Source organism: Calonectris borealis, chromosome 1 (genome assembly GCF_964195595.1).
Source record: "Calonectris borealis chromosome 1, bCalBor7.hap1.2, whole genome shotgun sequence".
NCBI classification, from domain to species: Eukaryota; Metazoa; Chordata; class Aves; order Procellariiformes; family Procellariidae; genus Calonectris; species Calonectris borealis.
Window position 1 is genome coordinate 196778216 of NC_134312.1, and position 27472 is coordinate 196805687.

Here is a 27472-nt window from a genome sequence, read left to right on the forward strand (position 1 = left end):
GCAGTTCCAGCAACGAGACTGACAAAGGCATATCAGCATTGCTATTGGGAGCAGGTATGTGCACAATTGATGATGAAACTGTTAGAAAAGAAACACAGATTTTAATGTACGCTAGCTGAAAAGCAGATCATCTCCATCCCAGAACTGTGAAAAGATGCGAGCATGTAATTGAAAATCTGGAAGTAAAGATTTTTGTTACAAATTTTTTTAGATTAGGGGTGGTACCACATGACTGGATGAGTAGCAGCCATGGGACTCTGATTTTAGTAGTACACAAGATATTAAGACACATTTTGAAGTAAAGGTGTACCTTGAAGTAAAGGTGTACAGAGGTACGGATTTAAATGAAAAATGGAACACAAAGGCAAGCGAGTTTGCAAAAGGAGACCATTTGGTCTAGTTGATTAAAGCAAATAACTTTCTAGACAAGAGAAATGCAGCATATCTAATTAGTTGGACTGCAGTAAAGTAAGTGATACAGTGCTATCTTGGAAACTGGCTGAACTGAAGAAAGGGTTAGTACATGAACTAAGGAAGGTGAGAGGTGGTAAGGAACTAATGAGAAGGGAGGTGATGTTGACTGTGTCAAAAGAGGACTACCCTGGAGGAAAGTTACTAATGGAGTTCCTTCAGGGTCCATCTTGGGATCAGTTTTAATTTGGTATTTCTTTTAATGGATTTAGCACAAAAAAAAAAGAGATTGAGTTGATAAAACTTGCTCAGATCAAAATTGGGAGATATCGGAAAGTGAACAGCTTGGAGTTTCTGATGACAGTTCTATTGATTTGACTGGGATCCTTCAGTTCTACTGATATGCCTGCATCCTATGAAGAAAGGGACTTACTAGCTGGAACAGCGCTTGTTATTTTTATTGCTGTAGCACCAAGAGACTTAGCCACAGTTGTGTGGCATCATGGTGGATTGGAGGCGGAAATCAATCTGTAAATACTAAAGGGGATATGAAGACCTGCAAAGCCTTGTGCAGTACAGAGCAGCAGATGCTGTTTGGTACAAGTTACAGAGAGAGGTAGTGAAGGGCTGCAAAGACAGAATCATGAGGTCAAGACACCAGGCTAGGACGGGGTATATTTTTGCAGCATTTTGGTTGGGTGTGAGCAGGGCATGCCAGAATTTGTCAAGGTACAAGAAAAGGGTGTTACAACAATCAAGGAACAAGATAGGAAACTAAAAGTGTAAGAAATTACGTGTCACTGGCTTCAGTCCCTCCCAGTTACAAGAAAAATATTCTTCAATCACCAGTGTCATTTGGTCCAGGAATGCAAAGAACACCCAGTCAACAACTTCACACACACACAAAGTAAACAGTGGTGCGTACTGTAAACCACGCACACAATAAACACTGGTGCATACTATAAACCACAAAGCTTCCAGTTTCCCAGCTGAGAGTTTTACCTGTGGAGAGAGAGGGAGAAAACCGCTCACTAAAATGTGGACAAAAAAGAATCTGCAGGACTTGGATGTATCCTGTGAGCTGAGAGCAAGGGAATTAAACTGTTTCTTCTCCAAATTCAGTTGAAATTTTTCAGGGTACCACTGTAGATGAGGAGGCAAACTGGAACTGGAAGGACTTTCTGTGGTTTCAGTAATTTAGTTCATCCTAAAACACAGTTTTGGCCAACCTAAAATTCTTCCTATGCATAATTCTGGGCTTAAATGTATCTGGGTCTTGAGATATACGGAAACAAAAAAATATTTATAATCTGTCTCCTGTGATTCATTCACTAATGCATTTTTTTGAGATGCTGAAGATCCATAGATCTATGTGAGGGTGACCTGAACCAATATTTTGAATTTTAGGGCTGACCCTCACTGGAGAAATGCTTTATCTCTGAAGTTGAACTTTAGGATGCTTGGATGCTTCTTGCCTGGCCCTACTATTCTTTGCAAGGGAAAAAAAACCCTAAACCGGACAGCTTTTGGCTCCCCTTGAATCCTAACTTTAAATAAATCATAGCAATTATATTTGTTCTTGTTTGCTTAGGAAAAGATATTACAGGATTTAATTCTTCTCGAACCCTGAAGCAAGATGGTTTCCAATAACAAGGAGCAGGACAAAGGCCTGGCCAAGTAGAATGGACAAATTCCAGCATATAATTTGAGGTGGAAATTCAGGTTAAAAACCATTCAATGGGTACTTTACATTGAGTTCAGCAGAGTCAGGGGTGTCTCTTCAGGTGGTAAAAAGAATGTTTTATCCACTTACCCATAAATCAAGACTCTGACATGTTCCCAGGAGAGGTCAAATGGCCCTTCTCAGGTGTCTTTGTCTCCAGCACACAGCAGAAGAGTGTGACAAGGCGAGTCCTGCAACAGACTGTGATGAGGGTCCTTCTGGGGTGAGGCTCCTTCTCCCACGGGGCACGGCTTGTCAGGAATCAGCTGTACTTGGTGCAGGGGCGAAAATGTTTAGTCCTGTCCTGCCAATGAGTGAACTACGTACAGGCTCAGCTACAGAAGAACGGGGTCCAGGAGCTGATCAGCTGGAGTTTCTTGCTATGCGTATGAGATGTGATGAATCTGCTAAGTGTAACACGATTTACAGGATGTCAACAGTAAGACTGTGGTCAACTATGGTAAGACTATATAGCTGCATGGTTTGTAGGTCTTGAATACTTTATTTCTGAGGATTTTTTTTTACTGGTTTTAAATATGCAATTCAAATTTCACTAAAAAACCCACCAAAATTCCCTGAAAATGAAAACCAAACCACCTGTTCCTCAACACATGGAGAGTCCATTTGAATCCAGCCTATTCCTCAACTTTTTAATAAATGTACAAAGCCAAAAAAGGACAACATATGTCACAGACACTGTGGTTTTCCCTAGAAAATTGTCTTAGCATTTCTCAGTATCCTCTGGCATGCCTGGATGTAGCCCTTCTTGTGCTTTGCCTGTGAGTGATATCATTTCACAGCTTGGAAAATGCTGAATGACTTTGCCAGAAAAAATGATCTTTCAAGAGCAGAAAGTACAAGTGTCTTTCTCATCTCTGGTGCTTTCAGAAAGCACAAACCACGTGAATTATACAATAATTTCCAATAAAATCATGGCCTGCTTCCGCCCAAATAAACACAAGATTCTGAAGGAAGTCCGCTACACCCATTAAATCCTAATGGGAAAAAGAAAAAAAAAGAGGGAGAAGATGAATGAGAAAACTAGCCCAAGCTTATTAGCAGGTGAAAGAACAACTTTGTTAAGAATGGGACTAACCCAAAACGGTAACAGGATGTTAGCTCCAGTTATTTTAAGAAAAGATTACAGAGAAAAGGGTGGGATTGAGGGTGGTGGCTTCCGATAAAAATCGTCTGTACATGAGCACAAAAACGCTTGTGTTACACCACCACCTCCCACAGCTTTGGCCGAGCACATTCCAAGGCGTCTCTTTAGATCTGTAATAAAATTATGAAGACGCATGGAGCACATTCTCCTTCCATTTCACTGTCGTAAGTCTGGAGCAATTCCATTCTTGGCAGTGACATCTCTCCTTGGTTTCAGCATTGCAGGAATAAAATTTGGCCAAGAGGACTTTAAAATCCACTGTGTGATTCAAAGGTGACTTCTTGGCCAAGCTCAGCTTTGTCTGATGCATCTCCTTTGATTCCTGGGTCCCTGAACTAGTACTGAATTCATCAGTGCACAAACAGAGAAAAAAGAAATGGAATAAATCAGAAAGGATGAAAGTATCACTCTGGCCAAAGCAGGAAAGAAGGTCTCCCACTGAAATGGAAATACCTGTTCATAATTATCCTTCAATAATTTTAGTTGCCAGCGGTAAGGCTGAATAACTTGGAAAGGAGAAGTAACTCCCAGAACCAAGCAAGGGGAGGAAAAGAGACAGATAGACAGATGATCAGGGTTCATTTGATTTATTCTGTATGTTGCAATAAGGTGTATTTTAAAACTGCTTTAGAGACTCTTCTTACCTGTGACTAGGATACATCAGTGAACCTGCTGTTAATTACAAACATAAGGTAACTAAAATGTCTAGATTGAGCATCACTTTCCTCAAACACAACATACGTCCCCAAATGGGACTGGGAGGTCCAAGGATGGAATTCCACCCTCCAGCCCATGGACCATCTTGGTGGGCTGCAATGTAGCTTCTCTGCAACCAACATTGTGGAGCCTTCAGGACAGAGGCTTCTGCAAATACTCAGCTTATGCCAACTGAGCGGCACCTAAGCAGGACTGCTGCCAGAGCGTATCAAGAGAGGCATTTATGAAAGAGCATCTGCCAGCTCCCAGTAAGATACAAATTCTGTGGGAATTGCAAGGGACCACCTCACCCAGAGTAAAGATACCACCAGCATTTTGGCTCTTTGAAAGGCAGTGTCTCTTTGTTCCAATGCTTTCTTCTGGCACACTTGGCTCTAATTTGGAAAAAGGAGCTTTCTTCTGGCACACTGCTCTTGAAAAGCAGGAGAGCTGTGTTTCAGCCCCTGAGCATGGGAAATGAGTGCAGCTTCCAACCCTCCCCTCTTGCTCTGATGTTTTAGCTCTGAGGCACACACCGTACGCCACTTTGCAGGTTGCGGTGCCTTCTGCTGGAGAGCAGGGCCTAGCTCCTTGCTCTGGCTCCATGCAGTTGGCTGGTTTGTGTGTGGTCATGGAGGAGAAGGTATTCAGCTGTTGCCATAGCCATGGGGGTTTCCCACCCACGTCACGCTGAGAGAGCCCAGACTGAGGTGGTGCCTGGCCTTTGTGAAGCCAAAGCTTTTGAAAACCCCATCCACCTCTGCAGTCTCTCCATTTTCCCTGGTACACAGTCTCTCTTACACCTTCACATTTGCATAAATGTGAAATATCATCTGGTGCACATAAATTCTGCAGGGAATGTCCAACTGCTTAGTCACGGTAGGTTTGCCCACCCCACTGCCTTTTCTACTGTGCTTTTGTGGCAGACAAGAAAATCTTCATCTTACACTTCATTTCACACACCTAGGCCACATCTGTGCTCTTTAGTTAAAAAGGACCAGGGCATGTCCCTAAGCACTGTTCCACGAGCAGCTGTATTGACTGCTCTACTTTAGACCATTTAGCTTGCCCAAGACAGAAAATGGTTATGGAACAGAATGGTTAATGTCCACGCTATTAAATCCTCTTACCCTCCAAAACAGGGTGGTTGTATGCAAACAGGGAATGGCCCCAGGTTTGTGCTAACATCTCTTCTGTCTAAGGACTATCTGGGACAATATTAGCTGGCATGGATCAAAACTGTGCCATAGGCCTTTTAAAAAAATTAGCAGGAGGACGATTAAGTTCCATGAATATTCCTTACCTTTGTTTAACTTACAAGTGTAGGTGGTGTCAATGTCACACTGCTTGTGTGGTCCCTTGCACAGTTTTGGCCTGGGGCAACTAGCACTATCTTGAACAATGCATAGGCATAGTTTGGAGGATGGTATGGGCCAGGGACCGTTCCCAGTAGGTGGTTGGGATGTCACCAGGTCTTTCTAGATTATCATCTGGTGCACTTTAGGCATCTTCCTCAAAATGAGATGAGAAAAGGTTCAGGGAGGGCACTGAGGATGATCAAAAGCATGAAATGGCTTCCATGGAAAGGATGACTAAGTTGGCTGGGACTTCCCAGACTAGAAAGGAAGATCTTGTTAAATATATATTTGATAAAAACATACAAAAGCCTGCAAAACACAGAGATGGAAATAGGAATCAATTGTTCACATCTTTTCCAGTTCTAGAAGAAGAAAGCTAGCAAGTAGCAGATTCAAAAGACACAAAATTATGTAGTATTTGAAGCTACCTGTAGTAAAGCAGTGGAATTTCATGTCATGGGATGTTGTAAATGCTAAAATTTTATACGGAATCAGGAGAATTTAATGGAAAATGAAGGACATCAATGGCTACTACATACAAAGATACCATTTCTGTCTCGGTTGCAAATTGCTGGAGCTCCAGAGAGTGTTCTAAGGAAGTGTCTTCATGTGTTTGCTTTATCATAGTTTCCCTACAGATATGCTTGGACTGTTCTCAGGAACTGCACATTGGTCTAGATGGACTATTGGTCTAGTCCAGGCAGCCGTTCTTAAGATTTATGAGTTGTGCTCCACAAATGCCTGCTTTTGTGCACTGATTATAGGACAGGCTATTACGATGTGCTCATGTGGAGATATCTGTACCGTAGATGCCTAAGATTAGGGGAGATGGATCTCATATCTATGACTGCCACTGCATCCAGATGTCCCTCAGGGTTTTTAATCTGCTCCCCAGCATAGCCTGGATGAACCTAAGTTGTACACAACCGAAATACTGAAGGCGATTATAATCACCTCTCAATTAAACAATAGCAGGACTTAGTACTGGAGCAATCAGTAGTGGTACTTCATTCATGTAGGTTGTTTTATTTCATGGTGGCCTTCTGTCAAAAATCTCAGCCTTAGAGGCAATGCCAGAAAAAGGCTGAGCTCCAGGAGTGAACTCTAGAAAGGAGCTCTGGAATGGGACTCATTTTAATTAATTATGGATGTCTGTAATACAGATATCAGCATCTAAGTTCAGTGCTGCAGGCTCACTCTAGTGTTGGGGAGTAAACTAGAGACACCCAGGGTGACCTGTTTAAGGCTCTTCCTTGTTTGTGTATGAAGTCTGCTCGGGGGAATAGCTTGGATGTGGACAATTCCACTTGCTCTGCTCTTGATGTTGCCAAATCTTCTCCAAGGAACCTGAACTGCAGAATGAATAATCTTTCCCTTCCTCCTCTCCTTCCAGTCCATTCCTTTTGTACTGCACAAAGTTCACGTAACCCAAGAGAGCGCACCATGAAGACTGCAACCTCCCACCACCAAGCTCTGAGCACACAGCTTCAGATCCTCCTCAGTTTTGTTCAGCTGTTACCTTTGCAACCCCATCAGCAGACAGGACTTCCTCTGTAAGTAGCCAGGACACCTACATACAACCTGACCGTGAGACAGGATCAGTCTGTGCCAGGTCTGCAGCCTGTCCTTTACTCACCTGGATGATCACAGCAGGAAGGTCCAGGATAACAGAGAACACAGGGAGTAATCCACAGATTAAAATGAACTAGGATGGGCTGACCAGCTGCTTAATAAAAAAGCAATGAATGATTAAGGTGCAACAAATTATTTTTAAATACAGAATTTTTTAATTCTAGCAAAAAGAAGAGAAAACCCAGAACAACGGTTTGGTTGGGTTTTGGCCTGTTATTTGTACCTGGTATTCTTGGGTACCTCAGCTTGGCATAAAATTAGGTTTTCTTTTTGCTGAACAGTTTTAGGAGCCATAATCTCGGACCACTGCTCCCCTTATTTATGCAACCACACCTTTATATGCACAGGAGATGAACCAGGGCTCTATGGTAGCGACAGGCGGAAGTGCATTGCAACATGGCAGGTATAGCTGTTTGTCTCACGTGGAACAGCTGTTGAAGAAACATGGTTAGGTTGTTGAAGAAACATGGTTTAGGGACATGGTTTAGTGGACATGGTGTGTTGGGTTGACAGTTGGACACGATGATCTTAGAGGTCTTTTCCAACCTGTATGATTCTATGATTCTATGATTCTATGAAATACTGCAGTGAAGGCTTTCTCTGAATGCTTACCCCAAGATGTGCTTCAGCCTTCCCCAGCCTTTCCAGTGGGTAATTGTTAATGAGCATGGTGCAGTCGTAACTGATATTAAACAATTTCTTTATTGTTTACGCCTTTGCCTGCTTATTCATTGAAGGACCTTTCTACCGTTCTGCCTTTGTTCTGGAAAAGAAAAACAATTCCTTCAGCTTTTCATTAATGAATGTGTTTCTTATAAGCCTTTTTTTCAGGATTCCCTCAAGTAGGTGTATTTCTGTACAGTTAAATGTCAAAATAAGCACAGTACTCCAGCTGAGGTTTCAGTGCTACTGATTACAGCTTCATAATTACTTTCTACATCCTACATACATTTCCATTAAGATGCTCTACAAGAAAGATACAGTTGTTTTGGTTTTTGGGTGGTGGGTTTTTTTTTTTTTGCATTAGTACCATTAGTATCACACAGTAGTCTCACACGACTTTTGGGATCCACTATAATCTCCAGACCTTTTTCTAAGTGGCTGCTCAGCCAGCTGTTCCCCACTGCTTATTTGGTTTTCTTTCCTAAACTATGACTCTCCTCCTTTCTAGAATTCCACTTTATTGTGGACAGTTTCTTCAAGGTCTGTGTTCATATGCTGTCCCATCCTGCAGCACACTTGAAACTTTTCCCATAGTGGTCTCACCATGGACCTTATGAATGGTAATGGAAACGGGATTTAACCAAGCTCGGCACAGATCCCATGTTGCTCCCCTTCCAACATCCACAGCTCTTTTTGGCTGTTTGCCCCAGTTTTGGGGGCAGCCATTGCAATTTCATAAACAGCGTATTTCCTTGGTTGGGGACATGGTGCTTCATAGGAGGCAATGTCAAAAGCCTAATCCAAGTCCACCAGTGTACACCTTTATCTACTGCGTCCATTTCACCTGGCACCACTTGGTCAGCCACGTTGGGCAGTTGTTCATCAGCTGTCAGCGCATGGCGGGCAGTACAACTGGATGGTTCAGGGCAACCCAGACCCTCAGTTCTCATTCCCATAGAGTCTGGGGGGAAAACATAAGCAAGTTTTCAGTCCAAGCTGAACTAATGGCATGAACTGTTCGCCTGTAACCTGCCTTTGAGGAACAAGTCCCTTCTTGCTCCGCGGAGGTGACCCCCTCCCTGTCCCTTGGCCACGCGTGGCCATGCCCAACCACGCCACCAAGCCACCACGGTTACGTGCTTAAACCTGGATGTTCCCGAGCTCTCCTCCCACGCTCCGTCTGCTGATGCGCTTTCCGCCCGGGGCTGCCGGCCTTCCGTGGCCCGGCTTCCCCCGCCCTTCCCCGGGCCGCCGCCCGCCGCCCCGCAGCCCGGCCTTACCGACAGCCTGCCCAGCCCTGCCCGGCCCGGCCCGGCCCGGCCCGCGGGGCCGCGCCCGGCCGCCGGAAGGGCCCCGGCGCGGCGGCCTCGCCCGCCGCCCGCCTCCCCATTCATTGGGGCGGCGGAGGCGGGGCTGGGCCGCCCGCGCCGGAGGTGTAAAGCGGCGGCGGGGAGCGCGGGGCTGCCGTGGCCCGCGGCGCCGCCTCGCCTCCCGCCTGAGCCCGCCGGCGCCGGGCTGCCCCTCGGCGGGGCGCGGGTGAGTGCGGGGCGCGGGGCTGCCCTGCGGCGGGCGGAGCGGAGCGGAGCGGGCTGGGCGGGTGGTGGCGGCGGCAGCAGCGGTGATGGTGGCGGTGGCGGCGGCGGCGGCGGCCCCGCGTGGGGCGTCCATTTTGCATGATGCAACCGGGGCGGCGCGGAGGGCTCCCGGGCCCGGACCGTCTCCCCTCCCGCCAAAACAGCCGCCCCTCCATTTTCTCTCCGTGGCTTCCTTGTACCCGCGCTCCCCGGCAGGTCCCTCCCGGAGCATTGCTGGGAGCCATCCCTCGCCTTCCCCTGCCTCTCTTCCTCCCCGCGCTGGTGGGGCCGTGTCCCAGCTCTCTGCTGAGGGAGGGATCCCCCAAAATGCTGGGGCCGCCCGCCCGGCGGGAAGGGCCTTTGCTTGGTGCGGGGATGGGACCTGCCATCAGCATCGGCTCGCGCAGCGTGTGCCCCTGCGCCGCGGAGGTGGGCATTGCTGCCTCCCGCCACGCTCTGCCTCTTCCAGAGCAAGCAGCAAGCCAGGGCAGAGTTGCGAAGCTCACAGAAGTGCATGCATGTTTCCCAGCTAACCCGTTTTCTTGCTTATCTTTGCTTCGCAACACGAGCAGCGCCACAGAGCGCATGCATTGCCGGGGGGTGAAGGCCCAGGTGTCAAGGAGAAACCCTGGGCCGTTTCCCTGACGGTCTTTCCATGTCCAAGATTGCTGGTGAGGAACTGCTGTGCTGTGCTTTGCTTTCTCTTTCATCTGCAAAAGAGACGGAGAATTTACCGTAAATGCGGGTATCGTTGCCAGCGCTTGAGTCAGCCCCATACCCTGCAAGTTGCTGCTGTCTGCTGTTCCTGAACCTGTTCCTGTGATGAGGACAGGGACTTGTTTCCATTTTGTTTGTCAGCATTTTACAGGCAGCTGGCCTGACTAACAGATGGATTTCTTTTTTTTTGCATATGTATGTGTGAATGTTTGCGTCAGACAGGGCAGGGGCGGGAAAATGCTAAAAAACCTCAAGAGGGATTTTATATGTAGCTGAGGCTGGACAGAAAGATTGGGACTACGTACAGAAATGCTAGTTAGTTGTGTTGTTGGCTGCTAGAAGCTTTAGTTTTGGAGCAGGGTGTTGTCGTCGTCATTGTCATAGGTGCAGACTTGGGACAAAAAGGCAGTTGCAGCTCTAAAGAGTTCACAGGCTGCAGATCCAGGCAGGAGAGCTGAGGTGATCACGGTGCTGCAGCTTCGAGTTAACTGTCTCTTAGCTGAGTGGTTTTGCCACCTGCGTGTGGCACGTGTGGTCACTTACAACCGTTAACTTGGCGCTTGAGCAACAACCTCATGGTGACGTCCAACATAAGGCGAACCAGTGGACACCCTGCCTCCCTCTGCCCACTTCTGTGGGCTCCGCTAAGCCGTGGGGGCAAGTGGGGAAGACATGGTCACACGTGTAGGTGCCGTGCGGGACCCTCTGCAGTGGGACAGCTCTGCCTCTTGAAGCTAGTTACTCAGACACTTGTCTGTCTTCAAGTCAGAGGCAAATACAATGAACACTTGGAGAGAAGAGGCAGAATGCTGACCCTGGCACAAAGAAGCAGCAAGCTCGTTGATTGCCATAGCCCTCAAAAGTTATTTTAGTTTCAAGTATTTTGAGTATCTTGTATTTTGGGTGATCTGAAGGGGACAGACCTTGACTGTGCTCCACAGCATGTATGCTTTAGATAGTCAAATTGGCTTCAAAATAAACCCATTTCTTGAGCGGCAGAACGACTGGGTGTTTAGTCCCCAATTTATGCTGGTTTGCTGGGATGTGTAAAGTTTTGAGCCTTGCTGCTCGAAGGCTTGTGCTTATCAGTGAGGAGATGTGTTCAGAAGGCACTCCTTGTTTTGGGTTGGCTGTAACTGAAACCTGAGGCCAGCTAGGCTTCTAATTCCAGCCATTCAGTTGTGAGTGTGGGTGAGACTTGTCATTGCACATACGCAATATGCTCTTGACTCCACGTGGAGAGAGGCGGATTTGCTGTACAGAAGGAATTAGCTTAGACAAAAGAAGGAACCCGTAACTCTTTCTTTAATCTAACCAGTAATTGGAGTAACCAGCTGTGAGTTGTGTTTTTGTTGAAACCTTTGTCACTCCCTCTTTTTTTGTTGTTTTTGTTTTTCTTTCTCCTTTTTCCTGTGCAGTCTACTGCCAGATTTCAGGTAGGGTTCATCCCTGTGTGGTGGTGTGCCTGAGCTCTGTGTCTCTGCTTTGGATTGTGTGACAACATGAGTGAGGGTTGATGTGTGCCAATCTAGCTGGCGTTGAGTGCAGTTGATGGTCTGGTCTGTGCAAGAGGGAGGGCAAAAAGGTGTGGTGGTCATTGTTTAGTCTCAGATGGGAAAGAAGACAGGGAGAAATACGGTTCGGGTGAAGGAGGGCAGGAATCTTGTTGCAATTACTCCCTCTACTACGTTTTGTTCACCCTTGATCTATCAAGTTCCTCGACCTTGATCCACCACGACAGGTTAATGAAACTTCAGTGGCCTTTCAGAAATGTCACTTCCAGTTGTATCCCAGCTTTCAGAGAAGAGAAAACAAAGTGGTGACTTTAATTCTCTTCTCTTGGCCTGTATCTGTGATGCCAAAAGCTCAACCACATGCAGTGTGGGGCAGGAGAAACAGGGGTGATTCACTTTGGCTGCAGATGTGCCTGGTGGATGCTGGCTTGATCCTGGCGAAGTTTGTTGGCTGAGCCACCGTGGTGCCAAAGGGCAGATGGGGATGTGGCAGAGCCCCTTTGCCTCTCCTGAAGGATGAGCTAATAAGTCCCACTGACTTAACCAGGTATGTGTAGGAACTAGTGGCATTGACCAGCAGAACTGGGAGACTGGGCGGTGTGGAGAACTAGTTCAGCAGTTCTCGGCAGAGTTGGTTGGGGTCAACTGCAGTCAATACTGACCCAGAGTTAGTAACCCAGGGTGGTTCTTCTCTATCTACGTCAGTGTGTTTGGCGGTATCCTAGGGTTTTTTCCATTACTGCTATATCCTCATCCTTTGTTATCCTAGGGCCAAAATCCTTGCAAATCTGTCATGTGCTGAATGGTGTTGAAGGTAGCATTCATCTGGCCAAATGTAGTTATCTACGTCCAAGGTAGTCAGCCCCGGCTGCCGTTACGGTCAGCCAGGGGAGGGCTGGACGTTCTTGGGGTGTGATTCATCTCAGCCCAGATGAGTTGTGACCTGAAAGCTGCTTTCCACTGACTATAAAAGGAGGCATTGGGGGATTAGCTCGGATGTAAAAGTCTGCACTATAAATGTCTAAGTGTTTATCTCAATGAACTTGTGAGGTTCTCTGATTCCTCAGTGACTTTGGGAAGAGTCGTGGCTGTTTGCACTACGGGTGGGTTTGTTCTGGTATTTGAGCACTCCCTCCTTAGTGCCGTTGTGGCAATGTCACTGGCTAATTAAACCTACGGGGCGGGGGGCGGGGGGAGGAAAGAAAAAGGCATAGCTGAATCCGTTGGTCAAACAACATGGGGGCTATCACCTGCCCCATGATAGGCCCACCAGTTGAAGCATTCTTGACAACTGCCTGTGGTTCGTGGGCAGTTTGGGGGTGTCAGGGATCAGGAGCTGGGGCTCCTACCTTCCTGCTGCGGTTTGTAGAAACCTCGGGACGCTGCTCGCCCTGGCAGCGCTGGCTGGAGCTGCCTTCCCTCGATGGCGGGTCAGCAGCTGCTGCCCTTGCCAGGGTCCCTGACTCTGCTGGAGACCACTGAGGTGGTGGGTGATAAATCTCGTGCATGGTATCTGGTACAGAAGTACCTTGTTTCGGAGTTTCCAAAGTAAAATACTGTGAGATTTTTGGTTCCGGGTACATTTTTGAGTTTCTGGTGTTTTTTTACTCGAGTGAAAAACAGTTCAGAAAACTTCATTTCACAGAGGTGCAGTTTTTGTTTGTCAGGAGTTGCAGTAACTGCTGTAGCAAAAAATGTGCTACTAGCTTCTTTGGTGAGCGGGATCCCTCATTAATCTAACCTGTTCCTCGGTGCCTTCCATGTCATGTCTTGACCCCTTTTCTGAGAAATCCACATGATTGCTATATTTACTAAAATACTAAATTTATTACTGTCTACTTAATGATAGTATTTAACTTCATATTTTCTTACACCTCTTTTTCCTGCCTTTTTCTGAGATGAGGAATAACTCTTGAATTCTCTTTCACCAGACTTCCAGACAAATATCCCAGCTGTCTTTTCTGAGCTGTACAGATTTCGCAATTCACTCTTGCCTCATTATTTTCTGCATCCTTGTCATTTGTTTGTGTCTTTCCTTGTAGGACTTACTCACCCATTTAATTTTTAAATTACAAGAATGAGGATTTTACTTAGTATCCTGTTTTTGAGGACTTGCAATTAATTACTGTCCTTATTTACTGAGTGAGCTATGCTTTTCTTGAAAATTAGTGGCTATTTGACAGTCATCCACTTCTGAAAGTTTATTATAAGCCACTCTGGAGTTCTAAAAAAAAGTTTAACAATGAGTGTTTTATTTAACTAGGGTTTGTCCCTGGTATTGATTCAGGCAGATGGTTAAAATCTCCTGTACCAGATCATTTATTTATTCCTGGAACCCGTTCTGTCAAATGAGAAGGCGTTCCCAAAATAAATAGCGGTGTGTGCCGTGACCCATATTATTCCTGGCTGTGTGTGAGCCTGATTGTCTTGCATTGCCAGGTATTTTAATATAGGTGAGAAGATCTGAGTTGTGGGGTAGATGCACATCACCTCTGGCTGCAGTTGTGCCTACAAAGAAGTTTGCCGCTGGCGGCTGCTCACTGGCATCCCAGCAGCAGAGGTAATTGCTGCTCCAGTTTTCTGGCTGGTAGGCTTCAGAGAACTCTCCTCTGACTTGTTTCAGCTCAAATGAGGCTGGGTAGCACAGGCTGCTTCAGAGGTTGGTCTTTGCTAACTTGAGTTAGCTGCTAGGTTACGTCTTTGAAGTTTGAGCTAGCAAGGTAAATGGTATCGTGTGTCTCTAGAAAATATTTGCTAACTCGAGTTAGCAGTGTTTGAGCGAAGTGATCCGGGATGCCACACAGATAGCTCAGTGCACAGGGCGGAGAGGGTGATGACGTCTGGGAAGGAGAAGGCAGAGGTGGTCCCAAGCATTTGGGGATATTTACCTCTGCAGCCAGTGCACTTGGAGCTGTAAGAAAACCAGTGTCTACACTGATACGGTGCTGCTCTGCGTGTCTGCAGTGGACCATGTCACTTCAGTGTTTTGAGTAAAGCAAAGGTGAGTTTGCTTTGCCTGTGAGGTATTTGTGGGGTGTGGTTTAGTGCCACTTTCCATTGCTATAAAATAAATACCATGCAAAATCACTTTTTATTTTTATCAGTAAAGCATGCTGAAATCAGGGCTTGGGAGAACTTGCTTCCAAAGGATCTGCTTCCCCACACTGCCTCTGCAGTGGGGTTGAGAAGTGGTATAACTCTGTGGGTAGCAGGGGAACAGAAGGCCCTCCAGTGAAATCTGGAGTCAGTAAGCAAAACCATTTCTGCAAAATAAGGAAAAGGGCGGGGGGGGGAAGTACAAGCTATAAAGCATAACAAAATCAGACCACTGGTAAAGCTAGTAGTAGTTTCATTTGGGAATGCTGATGGCAAGTTTATTCAGATGTTTATGTGGCAGGGGCAAACTGACTGCAAGAAATTACTGTGATTTGATAAATGAACTGTTTCCTTAAGCTGAAGAAGAGCTTGCCTTTGTCGGGTGAAAGATTATTAAATAAACTAGTTGGAAAAACTGTGTTGTTGAGTTTCTAGAACTAGGTTATTTTGTTGAAGTGACTCTCTTATAAAGCGGTTTCAGCTAGCAAGGTAAATAATGTGATGTATCTTTAGAAAATACTCCAGAGGGGATTAGTTGATGCAGGTAACCAGAATATAGTCTTTCATCCTTAGGTTGCTGATTAAACTCCACTTGGGGTTGCATACTGCCTGACAGATCTTTGACCCATGTGAGATAATTCCCAAGCAAAGGATGCTGCTGCATGCTACACTATCTGTTTTTTTTCCTTCCAAAAAGTTCACAAAACAGGGTGACCTCTAACATACGTGTTGTGAAGATTTTATTCTTTGTCTCACTTTGCAGTGACAGTTTCTGCATCGGGCTGGTTTGTGTGCTTACAGCTTCTGAAACCTGAGAGCAGGCTGTTGAGAAAAATACAGCAAAATCAACCCCTCCTCTTTTTTGCTTTCCCTAGAGCAGCAACAGAAGTTTTCTTGCAAGTTATTTGCAATAGGAATCATATAGCTATTAAGAGATAGTGACACTGGATGTATAATCTAATTGTCACTGTAGAAAAAAATGTCATGTAATTGAGGCCCTGACTAACTTGTCCACCACTGCTTTAGCAACCCGCTGAATAAAGGCATGTGGATGCTATATAGAAAGGAAGTGATCAAAACAGGTGTTTAAAAGTCTCTACCAATCCCTAACTGAACTTGGCTGATACAATTTTGAAGTGCAAAGGTGCAGTACCATTGTATATCTGCCCATGCTGACCACAGGTGCATTAGGCAGGACCTTTCTGGCTGTGCAATCTGCTGGAAGAAAGGAGCAAAATGTTCTGGCACCCTGAGTGAGAAGAAAGGGTGACACCCAGAAGTTAGCAGCTGAATGATGGATTAGGGTGGAGGTGCGACATCTTGGAGGAGAAAAACAGTAGGCGTTTGTTGGGATTTTGGAAATGAGAACTTCTGTGAGATTAGAATGGGAATTTGGCCTCTAGCATCCTTTCAGTTCAGGAAAGGTACCAACACAAGCACTGGAGTTAAAAGCATAACAGTTGAGCAACTGGAGAAGAGCAGAAGCAAAATGTTTATGCCTTTCTCTGAAGGCGCTAGGATCAGTGCTTGGGCAGTCCTGAAATCCAAAGCTTTGTCCAGAAAACACTGTTATTTTTGAGGAACGTAAGTGTAAGGAGGAGTCATTGTTCTTGTGAGGGAAGTGGACTTCTGAGTTGCTAAAGCCTCGAAGACCATTCAGAGACTTTTACATCTTTCTACTAACAGTCCACAGAAAGACAGTTCAAAATTCATCAAGGTGTTTTTGCTTTTGCTGGCTCTAGGTTCAGTCCATTTTCTGTCTTGAGGAGCAGTCTGTGGAATATAGTCTTTCATCCTTAGGTTGCTGATTAAACTCCACTCAGGGTTGCATACTGCCTGACAGCTCTTTGACTCCTGTGAGATAATTCCCAAGCAAAGGATGCTGCTGCATGCTACGCTATTTGTTTTTTTCTTTCCAAAAAGTTCACAAAACAGGGTGAATTCTTTTCATAGGTGTCTGTTAGAGCCCTGCAGTAGCTGGGGAAGGCAGGCATCTCTGGAGGGTTGTTCCTCCCATCTCTCCTCTGAAGGAATAAATTTGTACCTGGAGTTGCCTGTCTCTGCCTGTTGGTTACAGAGGGGGATGAGATGATACCCTAAGCCCAAATGTCTGCTTTGGAGTTGGCTAAAGCTAGTCAAGAGGAATCCTACCCCTCATAACCTGGTTGGCATGTGAAGAAATACAAGTATGTCCCCCAGGGAGACTTGTATAAGTGATGAAGCCACCCTGTTGTGCTTTGGCTGCTCCAGATAAACCATCACAGATGTTAGAGTACTTTTGAACCTGCTTTTTCCTTCAAAGGAAATACCTGGAGAGCAGAACAGTACGGTGCAGGGCACCATCAAAAGCACAACAGCAGCTCTTTGCTTTCCATGCTCCTGTTCAGACCCTTGGGGGAAAATGCTAATTATCATTTGTTGCAGTTATTTTGCTTTAAAACCACCAATATTTTTTTTATTCCAAGTCCCTGTACAGTGGAGCTAAGCAGAATATTTACAGCCAGTAGTTTGTTTCCTTCCTGCTGTCACTTAAAGAGCCTAGCAGCACAGAGCTTATTATACTTCAAAGTTTCTTGTTCTAGGTAAGTGACATAGCGGGGAGATGGCACTGTACATGCTCAGAGAAGTATGTTGAAATGTATAATGCAATACCTCTCAGAGACTGTCATATTTAGGCCTCTGCGTATCCCTCCAGCCCTGTAAATATAATTAAGAGTGATTTCCTTTGATGCCAGAATGATGATATGGAAAAATATAATAAGGTTTTTAAAAAGTATTAGCAGACTGGATGATATTAGTAATTTTTCTCCCAATAAAAAGTGCATACTTACTCCAAACAGTATACGTTTGCTGATAGGGACACAATTATTTTTAAGGATAGCCATGTAACTTCCCTTGACAGGACTATGTGCTGGATGGCTTCACTTATCTCTGTCACTGGGTTCCAGGTGCAGGTTTTGGGGCAGACAGGCTTCTGCATGAGGGGCAGGGAGGTGCAGGTGGCAATTCCAATAAAATCAGAAATCTGAGTAAGATTTTAGCCTACAAACTGGACAACTACTAGGCTGATGGGGTTGAATAACAAGTATACAGCAACTCTTTTCTTTGCTCATGGGGGTTAATCTCTTCTGTAAGTTGACTTGCGCTTCCGAGGGAGCCAGAACAAGCTCCCTTCATGGAGTCTTGTAGGTTGTGAGAGCTGGCTTTCTGCTGCACAGACAGCAAAATAAACTGTGAGGCTGGCTACAAGGTAATGCCTCTCCTTGTGCAAAATAGGAGGCTGAGTCCACACTATTTTGCAGTGGCTTCGTGGCTGGGCTGTGGCCAAATCTACCAACCTTTTGCATTTCTTGCCTGCTGGTACCTCTGCATTGTCCCAGCTCTCGCCTCTCCCCCAGCTTCACGTGAGGGCCGTGCCTTTCTCTGTGTCCCTTAGTGATGGTTGTGAGCTTTCTGCCCAAATCTGTCTTTGGGCTGGCCAGTGTGGAGCCCCTGCATTGAGGGGGTGCAGGGTCCTTCCATCGTCAGGTGGCATCGTCAGCAGTGGGACCTGAAACGTGCAGCCTGTGGTCTGGCTGCCGGTTCATCTGGTGGGTGTCATCTTTGCTTTTTTGGGAGGAAAAAAACTTCACATCTTGATTTGGTCCCAGGCAGGAGTAGGAAGCCTTTTGTCGTACCTTAAGAAAGGGTCTGAGATAAATATGAAACTGGCTGTGCTTGGACATCTCTTTTCCCCAGCCCTTCCCCATCAGCAGCCATGCAGCCTTGAACGTTTGGGTTAGATGGAGGCAAAACTCCCCTTAGACAGAAGCTCTCCTGTCAGGGAGCAGGGGAGAACTGAATGGTGAGCCTGTGGTTAAAAAAAGAACATTTACCCAAAGCAAACACACCTACCTCACTGTGAAATGTAATTCCGCTTCAGTGTTGTAACTTCTTTCTGATAAGATTTATAAGTAGAATATATCAAAGCTGGGCACTGACATCTCTGTGTGAAAACAGCAGTGGTTGGTTACCCCATCGTCAGACCAGTCAAACATCACGCTTGTACCATTTACCGTGCTCTGTGCTTCTTTTAGGCTTAAATGCCTAAAGGCATTTCAGATGCATTTTGTTGTAAATCCATCAGTGCTTAGGAGCTGCAAAGTCTGTACACTGATGGCTTGTGGGATTATTTGCAAAACACTTCTGAGACTGAATTTTTTTTCCCCACAGTCAGACCTATAATCCCATTTCATATGCCTTTTTTTTTTTTTTTTTTTTTAAATTAATTGGGTGCTCCTGTGCTGTTGAATAGAGGATTTTACTGTCTCAGGCAGTGTACGGGACTGAACGGCTGCAGAGCCGGGCAGGATTGGGTCAAACATTGAAACGAAAGTGGGCGACTTGTGCAGCGTGCAGTTTTAATAGCAAGCGGGCGAGTGCGTGGGCGAAGCTGCCATGGAAACCACTTGTAGTGTTTGCAAAAAAGACCAAACTCTGCATTGCTGCTATTCCTAAATACTAGTCTGTTTTTAGCCGCCCTCTCCGCTCGTGATGGCCAGGAATATTGTGGAGGGCAGCTGCCTGGGAAGGGGAGGAAGGTGGGAAGATGATGAAATGCGAGCAGCTCGTTGCAAGCCTGAAGGCAGCACAGGTAGCAGCGCTGGTGGGACTGGGAGAGCCGGGATGGGCGGTCATGGCCAGGATGGTTTGATCTCAGGCGAGAAGTGTGTGTCCACCGCCCTGCCACGGGCGGTGCTTCCTCAGAGGCCAGGAGGTGAGCGTGGTGTCCCTCATCTCTGGGTGTGCTGGCTGCACTCCCAGAGGGGGGTTACCCCTGCCTCAAATGTGGGGTGGCAGGTGGCTTTTATCACCTCCCCTCTCTTTCTCCTTCACACAGCCCCATACTTTACCTCCTCTGCTCCACCTCTTTGCACTGTCCTTGGCTCCCGTCTTGCTGTGGGTGTCTGTCTAGACTACACTGACGTGGACACATCCTGTGGTGCTGGCAACTGGGCTTTGCCCAGCCCAATTCCCATCCCAAAACAACAGTCCCTGGTGAGGCATGTGTCATGGACTGGCAGGGGATGGGTCATTAACCGTCAAGGAGTTGGGACATTGCCGTGTGCCAATTACACTGGAAGTGCGGCCACACCATCAGCACTCAGTGTCCCGCTCTGCCTTGGTTTGGGCTGCCCGGACTGCCTCAGTTAAGGCTTCCTCCCGCGAGGTGCTCCGCTCCTAGTGCTGTTCCCAGGCAGCCGGGGCATCGGCGGCCCCTCCCGGGTCATGCGCTGTTGGCTCCTTCGGCACTGAGTGACCCTGGTCAGTGGGGTATGTCTGGTGAAAGGGCAATACTAGTTTGATCGGACGGTAGCATTCAGTCATTGCTTTTAATCCAGTGTGTGTCAGGGCACCGTCTCGCAGGGGAAGGTCTTCCTGAAGAGCTCTCCAGTGGGAATTACTTGTCTCCTAGGCAGATGTCAAGAGCCACCCCAAAACTGCAGACACGCAGCATCCTCTCGGCTGCAGGAGCATACGTGGCTGCACACACCAGCCGAGGGGGGTGTGAAGTGCTTGTTTGTGCCTGCAAAGATGAACACGTGGGGCTTGGAAGGAGCTGATCCCTCTCCAGCCCTTGAATTATGGCTGGAATGCAGGAATACTGGGTCTAAAAGCAAACATTTTAGCTCCTTTCACAGTAGGCTTCTCTTTGGTATGGCGTAAATCATATTTGCAGAAAGCTTTAATATTAGGTCTGTAGTCAATCTAACTGCCCTCAGAAGGTTGTAATATATTTTTGAATGCAGCTGGCTTGCTTAATGAAAAATTAAATTTGGTTTCTTCAAAAAAGGGAAGTTTTTCTTAATTCTTCTGCTATGTCAAGTCGCTATCCAACAGCCACATCATGGTGCAGGGCTGGCAGGTTGACTCGGAGGTCTGCATGGGGCAGGTCCTTGAGAATGGCCTCCAAATCAGTGGAAAAACTCCTGGATTCATGAAAACATATTCTTATTACTTTCTTTAGGTTGCATAAGCCTTAAGGAGTGATGGAGCATAATTTGAAATTTCATAGGGTCGTAGAATAGGATGGTTTGGGTTGGAAGCGATCTTTAAAGATCGTAGTCCAACCCCCCTGCCATGGGCAGGGACATCTTTCACTAGATCAGGTTGCTCAAAGTCCCATCCAACCTGAAATTTGTTACAGAGCATTTCCTCTAAAAAAGCTCTTCAAACATCTCCACCTCTCACACAGAAACACCGCCCCTGCTCTCCCGGTAAAGGAGAAGGTTCCTTTGCTTTGAGTCAGTACTCGTTATGGTAATGGGGGAAGTTTTTAATTGGGACAGCAGCATGGTGATAAGCCACACACTTGGTGCTGGGAATATGCTTGTGTGAGAAACATCTGACCCGCAGACATGCTGGTCCACAAGGATGGCCAAATCCTGGTCTGTGGTCCAGCACGTTGCCCAGGCAGCCCTTGCCACTGCAGGCAGGATGCCCACGGGCTGCTGGGCAGGGCTGACCGGGGTCTGCTTCCACCATCTGGCGCTGCCTCCAGCTGGAGCTGCCACCACTCACCACGAGATACCTGCTGGCCTCCACCTGCTCCCTGCCGATCAGGGGCATAGCAGAATCAACTGATTTATACCCACTTTGATCTGCCCCTTGTCCACACCTCAAAATCCCCACTCGGCTGTGCCCTTCCTCCTGGTGAAATGACAGTGTTTGGGGAAGTCATCGTCTTCCTTCCATCTGTCTGTCTGATTGGATGTGTCCCACATCTGTGCAGGGTGGTGGTGGTTCTTCTGCATGAAGGTTGGGGCTCATAATTTTTTATTTGTTTGTTTCTCTACTACTGTTTTAATAACAAACCAACTTCTCTCTCTGCCTAACTTGCTTTCTTATCTGCTAAGGGACATTTCCCACCTTCTTCCAAGGACTGTTGTCCAAGGGCCACGACTGGAGCATGCTGAATGGCACGGCCAGGCGTTTCGGCTAAGCAAAGCTTTGTCTTCATTTTATCTAAGTTTAAGGCAAAGCTAACTTATTTAATACTGTTTCCCAAAGCACACTTTTTTTTTTCTGCTCGATACCAAGGCTGAATCCCTGGCAGATTATGGGCGATGTGTCACTTCAAGTAGATCCCTGGCAATCTGTCTCAGGCTTTCATTTGGCAAGTCTAATTATCAGTGGAGATCCCCTTGGGTTTTATGACAAATTGAGGGAGTTAAATCAAGCAATTTTCTTGCAAAGTGTAATTTGAAGCCATGCTGAGGAACTGTTTGAGGAGACTGTACTAGAGCTGGTGGGAGACTTTTCAATTAGATGTTCTTTCATCAGAAAATAGTGATTCATGTAATGAGGGAGGTGTGACGCCCTTTATTGGCTAGGCAGGAAGACATCTTAACGTTTTGATCCCTGAGGAGCTGTGGATGGCAGCTGCTGTGCTGCCCTCCTCTGCCGCCGCCGCCTCCTCCTCCTCCAGCTGTTTTGAGCTGCCAGAGGATCCTTACCAGCTGAAGTGCGAGGTATGGGCTAAAATTGCTGAGAGCACCGAAGGTGCCTTTCGGGACAGGGTTCTCCTCAGGTGGGAATCCAGCCTGGAAAGTGTCCCATGCCTCTCCTCTGCCTTGGCTGCAGTGGCTTGCCATGTAGTGTAGGCACAGCATTGGGTTTGTTTCAGTGGTGGAATTTTCAGAACGATTTCCTGGGTGGTTCTTCTGGTACAGCTACAGGGGCAATACACGGTAGCCTAGGAAGAGGAACATAGCTGGTTTCACAATTTAACCCTACCAAAACAAACATGTTATCTGGCTGCACCCGAGTCTGCTCTGAGGCAGGATGCACTATATCCAAGAGGTGTTTCTCTAACCTGTTCTTGCAATGCTTGGGTAGTGGAGGCTCTCATCTTGTATCCTATCCCAGCCTTTCATAGTGTCCACAGTTGGAAAGTGATCATAATGTCAAATTCCCCACTGCCAATTAAGCCTAATACATTGTGTGTTTCTGCAGTAGCCAAGGAGGGGAATTAATGTCTATCCAACCTTTTACTTGTTGAATGGCTTACCGTGTGCCGTCTTTGATGTTAATTGCAGCTGAAGCTTTGTGGAGAAGAATGGGCGTCACTGAACTTGCATTTTGGAGAATTTGAAGCTTGAATTCTGGGGGGTTGAAGCATTCCCCTTGGGACTTTGAGAGCAGGAACCTCCCTCCTTTATTTTGGTCCAAAATCACTACTCATTTCAAAACGGGTTTCACGTATCATCACAAATAACCCAGATCAATTTTTCTGCAGGTATTGAGACAAAACATTGAATTTGCCTGCTTGGAAATTTTGGGGGAGTTGAGACTTCTTGTCTGGACTTGGGGAAAAGGATGGTCTTTGCCATCTCAGAAGTTGTCCTGGGATGGGAGAGGAATTTCTGACCTTGGCACAGCCGGTAGCTGTGACAGTTTGGAAAGCAGGCGGGTAAGCTGCAGCACCCTGCCGTTTTCCCGAGGCAATACTGGAGCACCAGCACCTTCTTCATATCCAGCGGGACTTGGTGTTCTCCTTTCAGTAACTGATTGCTGGTAAGTGGGTGGCATAGGGATTAGAGAGAGCACCTCTCCGCTCCTTTTCCGATGGAAGAAATTCTCCAGGGCTGTGAGATACCTGGAGAAGAGTGGGAGATGCTGCCCTGGAAATGTCCTTAAGGCTTGGGAGCTTGAGGAACAGAAACCGGCACCATCCCCAGCCGTCCACAGCAGTGGACTGGTCCCCCAGCAACGCCTCCCTCGTGCCATTAAAGCAGCTGCCTTCAACAGGGGAAAGTAATATGTTCCCCTTCTTTCGGGCAGTATGTCTTTAAGCAGGTGATTAAGATTGTGTTTTGTATACGTTGAACGTGTGTGTGTGTGCGCACGCGCGCACCGTTATCTCTGTTTAGTATGTAGTTTATATTTAACTGGATGGCTTCCTTCTTTCGAGTCGCGAGTGCCGTGCTGGTGTCTGATGCTGATTTTTAATGACAGAATTGGCAAAGAATATAACATTTAGTATCCATAAATAATCTACATTTCTGCAATGTATATGGAGATATATGCATACATACGCACATGTGAAAAATAAAAAATAAAATTATGACAATCAAGAAGGGAACAGTAACAGCATACGGACAAGACATTCCTTGCTTGGTTAAAATACTTAAGCAGGACAGCATCCCTTTACACACAGTGAAACCGATGCAAAGAATTGCAGTTACTTTGGTGGCTTTTGGCTTGGACTCCTTGCCATTACTGCTGCTATTGTGGGGTATCTTCCAGCTTCACATAATGCTAACGCTTGGTCATGCCAGCGTTAGGTTCATCAGCCTTTTCCCTGCTGGCAGGCATCTGCGAATGGCTACGACCGCAGCCTCTGAGTTGGTTCTCAGCACTTGTCCCAAGGCTGTCCTCTCTAAGCTGCCTGCCTTTTCCAGCACAGCTGATAGGGACACTTGCAGCAGCTTTGAGGACACAGCCAAATGCACCTTAGGGTCTGATGCCATGCTTCTCTTTCTAGAAGTCTTGAGATAGGTGTTCAAATGTTCGTGGAGAAAGCTCAGCATCTGCTGTAGCTGTCTTGTCTCTGCTCCATCACTTGTTGCAGAGTAATGTAACAAAACATTGGAGATTTTCCAAGGCAAGACATTTTGGAAGGACATATCTGACACAATTCCTGCTTTATACTGTAATGGATCGCACCTGGGGCTGACGTGCCTCGCTGACTGTTGACTTTCCTCATTGTATTTCTGAATGATGCTTCAAAAAGCATTCAGTGGTTCTGATTTGGTCCCTTACAATGTAACCTCTTTGCATCCAGGAGTCTGCAGTCAAATCTGACACCCCAAAACTATCTGTAGTGCTAACGGCAGTAGTAGGAACTGAGGTTTTCCACCTCTTCTTTTTCTGCAAAGGACTCTTTTGTGAATGATGCTACCTCGGAGATGGAAGTAGCAAAATCAGCCTTTTGGAAAGGCTCCTAAATGGGTTTGTTACCTGTGTGTTGATCAGAAAGTTGGCATCATCGCTATATGCTTGTTCAGGGAGCTGACCCGTGTGTAAACTAAAAATTGAGGGCCAAACCCATTCCACATTGTTTGCCAAACATACCAACATGGCATATGCACAAGCTCTTTGTTCTGCAGCCTAGTAGCAGTGATGGTACAGCTATATGGGGGATACATTTAGAATCATAGAATCATAGAATCATACAGGTTGGAAAAGACCTCTAAGATCATCGTGTCCAACAGTCAACCCAACACCACCATGCCCACTACACCATGTCCCTAAGGGCCTCAGGGAAGACCAAAAGGATGCTGAGGAAAAATGAGACTGTCCACAGGACATCACTTTGTGAGAGAAGGGTACTGATGGCAGTAGAGGTTTCCACGTATTTAAAAATGGATATAAGCCGTGTGTGGGACAATGTTGAGTGGGGATTTCTGCTTGTGCTTCCTCTGAGGAGGTGCTTAGGGAGTTCATTGGACGTGCAGCATGGTCAGGCTTGGGTTTTCTTCTTTCCTTAGTAGAAAACTCCTTGTTCTGTATAATTGGCTTTAATTTTATGCTCTTCTGCAAATGGGAGAAGAAAATTCTCAGGAGCAGCAAGGCCTTGAAATAGATAAGGAGTGTTTTTTCAGAAGCTGAAACAAATTGTAATTGTTTAGGAAGTGATAGTACTGCTTATGTAAAATGGTGCCCTGTCAGCTTATTTTTACACACAGTGTTTTGTGTTTAGCTGGACAGATGTTTGTTATGGTTTACTTTTTGCTGTTAACCAGATGCAAGATTGCTTATTTTCTTATGGGATTGTTTTGAAGAATGTCCCTTTTTAAAATGTTGTTAATGGGGAAGGAAATCTATCAACCTGATATAATAGGTGTGTTAACCATTAGATAAGAGGAGGAAGAATATCTTATTTTATTTGAAAATACAATACAAGTCAAGGCACAAGAATTTGGACAGGGAACAAAAGTAACAAACATAAAATGCACTGTAAATAAAAGACAAGGACCAGCAGCAGTGGGTGGAATTTACCCCCTATTGAAGTCGGTGGAAGCTTTGCCGTCGACTTCAGTGGGACAGGATTTCACCCAAGGATGTGGCCCCTGCCCCAGGGTCCGCCCTACTAGGTTATCTAGGTGCGTCATTGCTTCCCACCGCTCCCAAAGCCCTTGGCTCCTGCTGAAACGTGAAGGTGCCCAGAGCCTTGGGGTAAAGCCATTTCCTACCCAGGGTCTGAGCAGCCGGGGCTTGCAGCTTGGTGTTTCTCATTGGAGAAACCGGATCTAAAGCAGGGGTGAGAGCTAGGTGCGTGCAGAAGAAAGCTAATCTGCGTTCATTCAGATCAAGTTTCCTCAACTTGAAGATGGTTATGTACCATCTGGTAACATTTCTGGAATAAATTATATTGTTTTATGTGATTAGGACTGTGGTATGCCACAGGAGTGCTGACCGTACATTCAAAAAAAGGCCCATCGTTTCAAGTATGGTTGGGAGTGGGAGTGAGAGGAACCAGCCCAGAACACATTTCCTCACTTCAAAGGCAAGAATGGCTGTTTCAGAAAGCGAGATCACAGCCGGATCCAACTTCTAAGGAGGGAAAAATCATAATCTCCACCAAAATCACCCTTTGATACAATTGCGAAGATAACAAATGATATCAGCGCAAAGGTTTTGGGCAGAGGTGTAATGGCCCCTGTACTGCATCCTGCTAAACCAAAAGATCGTTCTTCTGAAAAAAATCCCACTTGTCTTTATTGAAGGTCTCTTTGCCAAGCTACAGTGAATATAATTGAAAGTGAAAGGTTGATTTGGTACCTGCTGTTTCAAAAGCAACAAAAACATGTAAGAGATGCTTAGGATGGTGATCAGTCGTCTGTGAGATGAAGGACAGCGCTGTGTGCGAGGGATGCAGAACACGGCTGCAGTGCGGGTACCGTGCCCTGCACCCAGCTCCCCGTCTGTTATCTGCAGGCCGTAGGAGGTATTTTATTCACGAGAGAGACACTCAGATGTTCTGATGCTTTTGAGGCAGGATGAAGTTGATATCTTGATCTTGAGATCAGCCAGAATAGCATCGTCTGCTGGCATTAAGCCAACTGCAGGATGTTGGCCTTAATTTCTAGGTCTGTCATAATTAAATAGCCCTTCTAAACAAATTATCCACAAAAAGCAGTTCTGCTTTATTCATGATAGCCATAGTACAGCTGTGAACACCTGTAGGTATGCCTGAGGGAGCTTCAACCTGAAATCATTTTGAAATAAGTTTATTGTGGGATACTCTTGAGTTATATATAAGCTTGAAATAATTCACTAGATTTATTTTGTTTTTAATGAATAAATCCTACGTTCCCCCGCCGCCAAAAACCTTGCCAAGCTGGTGCCCTGATCCTCCGTCCCTGCAGCGAGGGGCTGTTTCTCTCCTGGGGACATTGCCCTTCCCCAGCCCCGTTCTTGGCCAAGAAGTGATTTGTCGTGATGTGTGTGGCAAGGGAGGGCATCGGGTATCAGATCTGCCTTCATGTTTGATGCAGAGATAAAACTCCCATTGGTTTGGGAATACTGAGTCGTGTTTGTTTTGCAAGATACTGGGTTTAGTTAAATTTTAAGTTAAATGGCTAGGTAGGAAATAAAAGATCGACCGTTACTGTTAGGCAGTACGTTTTTGAAGCAGAGGCCTTGAGCCAAATCCTGGAAGAGTCTTAGCATCCGTAGCTCCTTGGGTGTCAGTGGTCGTCGAAGGAGGAGGTAGAGTGGCTCTCACCTGTGGGGAACCTTGGTCCACCTCCACCTGGAGGCACATCTGAGACAATGATAATATCAGCACAGCCTGACCTCTGCCTTTTGCTTTTGTTCACCACAGAGCATGTTCTCCTTGGAGCTTTGTGCTGTGTATGGGGACAGTAGGTTACTTA

The 27472-nt window shown here is 46.3% G+C and overlaps 1 protein-coding gene and 1 long non-coding RNA gene across 3 annotated transcripts in view; one reads left to right on the forward strand and one right to left on the reverse strand.

The window, feature by feature from the left end:
- Positions 1-5313: 5313 nt before the first annotated feature.
- LOC142077850 (uncharacterized) lies at positions 5314-8890 on the reverse strand. Its single transcript, XR_012672028.1, has 5 exons — positions 8795-8890; positions 8493-8609; positions 7598-7748; positions 6990-7076; positions 5314-5503 (listed from the first exon to the last, which is right to left on the reverse strand). It is a non-coding gene; the product is annotated as an uncharacterized LOC142077850 (long non-coding RNA).
- A 178-nt stretch (positions 8891-9068) lies between these two features.
- Positions 9069-27472, forward strand: part of SLC7A1 (solute carrier family 7 member 1) — a 48982-nt gene continuing 30578 nt past the window's right edge. Inside the window, exon 1 of one of the 2 annotated variants that reach the window (XM_075139832.1) lies at positions 9069-9184. Coding sequence is in view for 1 of the 2 variants with exons in the window: in XM_075139831.1 (XP_074995932.1) it covers positions 9878-9893 (16 nt within the window). In the remaining variant the exon portion in view is untranslated. Of the gene's footprint in view, positions 9185-9615; positions 9894-27472 lie in introns of those variants that run through there. The other variant, XM_075139831.1, reaches the window with a different exon arrangement.